The sequence below is a fragment of the Cynoglossus semilaevis genome, chromosome Z, assembly GCF_000523025.1.
Source record: "Cynoglossus semilaevis isolate Cse_v1.0 chromosome Z, Cse_v1.0, whole genome shotgun sequence".
NCBI lineage: Eukaryota > Metazoa > Chordata > Actinopteri > Pleuronectiformes > Cynoglossidae > Cynoglossus > Cynoglossus semilaevis.
Genome location: NC_024328.1, coordinates 6,228,488 through 6,234,487, shown reverse-complemented (window position 1 = coordinate 6,234,487; position 6,000 = coordinate 6,228,488). Strand labels below are relative to the sequence as shown.

The 6,000-nt window shown below is 41.1% G+C and overlaps 1 protein-coding gene across 1 annotated transcript in view; it reads right to left on the bottom strand.

Annotated features, from left to right (window-relative positions):
- Window positions 1-327: 327 nt before the first annotated feature.
- The window catches only part of nim1ka (NIM1 serine/threonine protein kinase a), an 11,719-nt gene continuing 6,046 nt past the window's right edge, over window positions 328-6,000 (bottom strand). The window contains exons 2-7 of the mRNA XM_008336035.3: window positions 5,172-5,608; window positions 4,351-4,697; window positions 4,116-4,228; window positions 2,093-2,214; window positions 1,847-1,993; window positions 328-1,322 (exon numbers count right to left, since the gene is read on the bottom strand). Coding sequence (XP_008334257.1) covers window positions 567-1,322; window positions 1,847-1,993; window positions 2,093-2,214; window positions 4,116-4,228; window positions 4,351-4,661 — 1,449 coding nt within the window. The 5' untranslated portion in view covers window positions 4,662-4,697; window positions 5,172-5,608 and the 3' untranslated portion in view covers window positions 328-566. The remainder of the gene's footprint in view (window positions 1,323-1,846; window positions 1,994-2,092; window positions 2,215-4,115; window positions 4,229-4,350; window positions 4,698-5,171; window positions 5,609-6,000) is intronic.

Genomic DNA, 6,000 nt, shown 5'->3' with positions numbered 1-6,000 from the left:
ATATATACATATATATATATACATATATATGTACATATATATATATGTGTGTGTGTATATATGGCCTTTCATCAGGGGAAAAGGAGAGCACATTAAGAATATAATTTTGAGTGATCAGTATAGAAAACTAAGGCATCGAAGGAAAAAGTGCATTTAAACAGGAGTCTTTTACTGGCTTCATGCTTCACCTTAATCAAATGAGCATTTCTAATTTCCTTAAGTTTTACACTACATTGTTTTCTTATTGTTTTTATTAGTGTTTCAGCACAATGTAAGATTAAATGATTAAATGATACACTTCCATATCTCTTAAGAAAACATTTTTGGTTTTATGACCCTGTCAAAAAAGAGAAAATAATGATTTGCTGGTAGCAGTATTCTCACAGAGACTAAATTCACTAAAACAGACACTAGAGTAAGAAATCATAGATTTCGGGAACAGACTGGTGTTATACCCTGATTTCAAGTTACTGAATAATGCTGCACTGAAAAGCACTTGTTTTTTTCCTACTGGAATCCATGCAACTGGACATAAGTGAATCAATTCATTTCTATATCAAGTCTTTTTACAAAATCACGCAGAGCTTAGATGTGTGCCGTAAACTACGATACACCTTTAGTCGCTCTTTTTTACTTGTGTTTGCTCGTGAGACCTTGGTGACAACAGACATACTCTCCACAGCCCTTCTCTTATGAGTACGATGGAGTAAGATCCTGTACACCCCAGTGATGGAGCTCCTGCAGTCTTTCCCCTGGTTGTTAAGGATGTGTTCTGAAGTTATTCCAAGCATCTCCAGTGCTGTTTTCACCTCCTTCTCCTCCTGATGGAGCTCAGCAGGATTGTTCTCCGCTAGGTAGGACGGGTCGAGCTTGAAGGGCTCCATCGCTCGTGGAAAGTCGACAGTGAGCAGCCACTCACAGCCCATTATTTGCTCCACTGTGCAGCGGTCAGATGGGATAGGTTGAAGGATTCCTCTGATGAGCCTCTGGCACGGTTCTGGCACCCAGGAGGGCAGAACGTAGACTCCATCCAGGATGCATCGCTTGAGTTTGGCCACTGTGTCTGCCCTGAATGGCATGGTGCCGGTAACCATGAAGAAAAGCATCACACCAAGGGCCCAGATGTCCACAAATATGCCCACATAATGCTCATCCTGAAAGAGCTCTGGTGCAGCGTAGGGTGGAGAGCCACAGAACGTGTTCAGTGTCTCGTTGCGGCGGCTCAGAGTGCTAAAACCAAAGTCTCCGACTTTGACACAAGAGTTGCCAGTGTACAAGACGTTTTCTGCCTTCAGGTCACGGTGTATGATGTTGCTTTCATGCTGTAGGAGAAAATAATTGTATTAACACTTTAATCCAGTGATTCCCAATTCAATTTCTGACATGCACCCACTTGGGGACATAAATGTTTTCACGCCGCCCCGACCCCCACAAATCGAAATACTATTGAGAACCTGATAAAATGTATATTTGTATCTGTACAAACTACTGTATGAGTTGTTGCCACCTAGTGACTGGAGGCTTGTAATCATTCAAGCATAACAGCAGTGGTAGAGGCATGCCATATAACATTGGAGGCGCCTCGTGCACCCCCTGGCACCACACCGCAGCCCCACTATTTGAGAAGTTATGCTTTAATGTAAGCTATGCATTGAAATTTAGTATTTGATTCTAACTAAATTGAAACAGCATGACAGAAAACAAATCCTCAGTGGAAATAAACTGGTTAACTGGCTGAGATGTTACACCTCGTTTCGTTGTGTGTGCAGTGGTGTACACTTTTTTTGTGTAAATGACATTATTTCTTTTTGTATATTGTAAACGCAATACATAAATATGTCCTGACCATGTGTTGAACAGCCGACAGAATCTGCGCAAAGACAATCTTGCAATCAGCATCAGAAATTTTCCCCTCTGTGGTAATTTTGGTGTAAAGTTCCCCTCCCCCGGCGTACTCCAACACCAAGTGTAACCGTGTCAACGTCTCCACCACCTGAAGACACAGGGACAGAGACAAAACAGTTACATAGTATGGTGAGGAGATTTGGTCTGGTGGCCAGTGGTTTAATTCAACTTGAAAAACGAGTCAAACCTCATAGAGGCGTATGATGTTGGGATGGTGGAGCTTCTCCATGCTGGAGATCTCTCTGGACAGCAGCCTCTGGGTCTTTTGATCCAACTTGGTTTTGTCCAGGATCTTAATGGCCACCTTGTCTAGTGTCAGAGTAGAAAATGGTCAGTTGCACTTTAAAGTGGATACACATTTTTTTGATTAGGCATTATACTTTTGGTAATACATCCAAAATCCATTGTAAGTCAAAACACCTGTAATAAAATAGAGGAAATTACATATAATTTAGAGACAATAGGAGAAAAACAAGGAAGATGCCAGGCCAAATATGACTTTAGTTTTGTGCAGTATATAAAGCCAGTATCATATGATGTAAATATGAAGTCTAACGATGTGAGCCTGGTTCCATCATCTAACACTGAATAACATGTCATCAGCCCTGATGATTTCCACCAGATAAATTTGCGAAGGATTAGTTGCTCCCAGAAACCAATGTTCTTGAGCACTTTCCCCAGGGTAAGTCCTCACATTCGGCTTTATCTGAAAAGATTAGATGTCCTTTTGGAACCAAAGGAAACTCTGTCGTGGCAAAAGGTATGAACAGACACGAAATGATGAGTGGATAAACTCCAAATATGGCTTTGGCATAGAGTGTTTAAAACATCTAATTAGGCTTGAAGGAAGAGAAACTCCAGCTAATGTCTGTGTAGACATTCATTAAGGTCTGATTTCCTTAAATGTTGTTAGGTTAGAAGCAAATGCACTGGGAATGTAGTTAACGCTGACTTTTCATCATTTCCAAACATTTCCAAAAAAAACAAAAACATTTCCACACAAATCCAACTCCAATTGCTTCCTTTTATAAGCCTCACAGAGCTGCAGCAGATCAGAATGACTTCACACTCATATTCAAGCCAACACTACGTCGGGTATTCTCTTTTGAATGATTCATAGAGATAAATAAATACCTCTGCTGCTCCGGCGGGGCTAAATGGTGTCGAGATATCTAACTGTGCTTCAGTGATACATTATTCAGGCTGGTCTTAGGCTCCTCTTCAGCCGTTACGTGGCTTTCACTGATCATTGAAAATGCATCACAGCACATATTGTTTTTGGAGGACTAAATAGCCCCACTTATGTTACATGTGCACAGACAGAAAGCAGACACAGTAACACACTACGACACACCCTCCCAAACAGGTTTGCCCACAGCCTTCTTGTGAGGACTCTGCAGTTATTCACATGTATTTGTTCGGTCAGACTATAATTGTATCACTTCATCAATTTACATTTGGATCAGAAACTAAATCCAAACCTTTTGTGTTGATCTTGGTGAGAAAAACATTTCAGTCTCTAGTGCGTGTAGTTATGAATACTACACGCATACACTAAACAAATACAAACACATTGTAGTTTTTGTCTTTTGTGAACATTTCCCATCAACAAATGCATCCCCAACCCCCACCCCTAACCTTAACTATGCTCTTAGTTAACTACCTTAACTAGAGTTATATTAAAAATCTTCACCACAAAGAACAAGGTGTCCTTACAAATGTACCACCAGTGTATTTACACCAGAATTACACACACACACCCACACACAAACACACACACATACACACACTTGTTCTCTCTCCTCTCCCCGGGCTTTGATGAGGCATGCAGCAATTTTCGCCGTCACTAAGGAAACCGGAGATCTCTAATCAATCCATCTGTTCAAGGACGGCAGACAATCTGTCTTCGCACGGTTGAATCAGCCCAGAGCCAGGAGCACATCACCTTGTTAGTGAGGTGCTACATTAGAACACACTTGTTAGTCATCCAGGCCACGGATGGATAAAAACAGCCAATCAGACAAACTCTCACTTAAATCCAAACAAGATATTGATGGTTTTGGACTTTTTTAATCCAACATTCTTCCGACTGTTTACAGTGAGTTCCTGTGTGACAGTTTGACGATGACTGCTGCATGTTGAGCAGATCCATTCCTTACTATTGGTGAACTAAACGTGGCTGCACTCCATTCCTTTTTCATGCGTCTTACCTTTTGTGAGGGCGTGAATTCCTAACTTGACGTGAGAGAAATTTCCACATCCGATCTCTCCTCGAATTTTATAAAAGCCAATTCGTCTTCCCATCGTTAAATCTCGGACAACCCTGTGATCAGATGGACAACAGTGACCAATCATGTTACAGTAGAATAAAACATGCTGCACTGGATATTATGTATGACAAAAAGAAAAAAACTTCTTAGAAAAGCCCACTCTTCCCAGCCCTACCTTTCATCCTGGCACATATCCAGGTTCAACTTCTCTAGTGGTGTAAGGCGGCGGATAGTTCCGCCTTCATCGTCTGTGTTGATGTCAGAACTGTCCTGGCGGCTCCAGCGGCTGTACCTCTGGCCACTAGTGACTACAGCCGTGCCTCCATTAGAACCTCCAGAAGAGTCTCCGTTAGACTCCCCTGTCTGAGCCCTGGAAACTGAGCTGTTCCCAGCCGTGTCTGCTCGTCCTGAGCCCCTATATTCTGCTGTCCGTGCCCCAGGTTCAGTCCCCTCTGGGCTGCTCTCGGAGGGGCAGACAGCAGTCATCCTGCCAGGAGTGAACTCATGGGTGGAAGTGCATTACTAAGTTAAAAAAAAAAAAAAAAAAAACAGGTTTTTACAGGAAGACTTGATTCAAATGTACTTTTTAATTTTATAACCATTTTTTTTATCTATGTTGGTAAGCGGAAGTTACTATATATGGATTTGTCAAATCTACTACTGTTGACCTTAAATGGCAGGTGCAGCATTTGTATCAAAATTATGTTCCTCACCTGTTTTACATGACTTTTGAAACTGTTTGGCAATACACAAGTAAAAATATGTACATTTTGTGACATCAGATAATACAATTATTTCAACTCAGCTTAACTTTAGTCACACTGTCAAAGAGGTGACACAACAGTTATAGGAGACAAGTATAAATTATATTAAAAATAAGATAAAATAAAGATAAAGATATGTTTATGATAAGTGACAGGACGCCTTCAAGATGCTAAAAAAGTGCAAAATATAATAGAATTTAAATTTAAATTCAATTAACATAAATAGACTTACCTTTACATTTCTGAGCCATTTAGGGGAAAAAATCCAGTTTCTTTGCCCAAATCTCAATACCACTAGTCTAACTGTGTTGGTTTTACATGCTGCATCCGAGATCACCAAAATCCCAATTGCTGCTGAAAATGTTGGAAAAAATCAGTCGGGCAGCAAAAAGGTTGTCTTGTTGCATTTCACAGTTTTCCAGCCATTTTTCTGTGACCGCTGGTGCAAAGGTGCAGTAGCTGAAGATGACACAGATAAGATGTTGGTGAATTCATGCTCACGGTTGTCTCTGAAGAGCTCTGCAGAGCAGTAATGGGTACTTTTGACTCTCCAAGGTATAAATAGGCCACAGACTGAGGAGGAGGGAAGATGAGATGAAGGGCTGGAGGGAAAAAGGCTGAACAGATGAAAGTGTCAGGGCGCAGCCACGGGGCAACAAGTGAGACAATCTGAAATAAGAGAAAAAGACATACTTTAATTCTATTCCTGTTTTAACTGTGCTTTAGTTTTGAGCTGAGATTACCCTTTTGACACAACATTTTTAAAACTTGCAGATTCTTTGTCTGCAACATATGTGCCAATGTCTAAACACTTGTTGCTGTTCAGTGTCTGTTTGAGTGTCCGCCGGTGTGTACTGGAATACTTCATTTAGTTCCTGCTCAAAGGACAACACAGGCGTCCGTTGCCATGAGAGTCAGAATAAACAAAAAGTACAGATGCTCCTCCGTGCCTTTCCAGTAAGATGAACTGCAACATCCAGTGACTTTTTCCTTGGAAGTGCAGAACAGGACTCTGATTTAGTGACACATGTATAACTGAGTCTGGAAGTTCTGGGAATGTA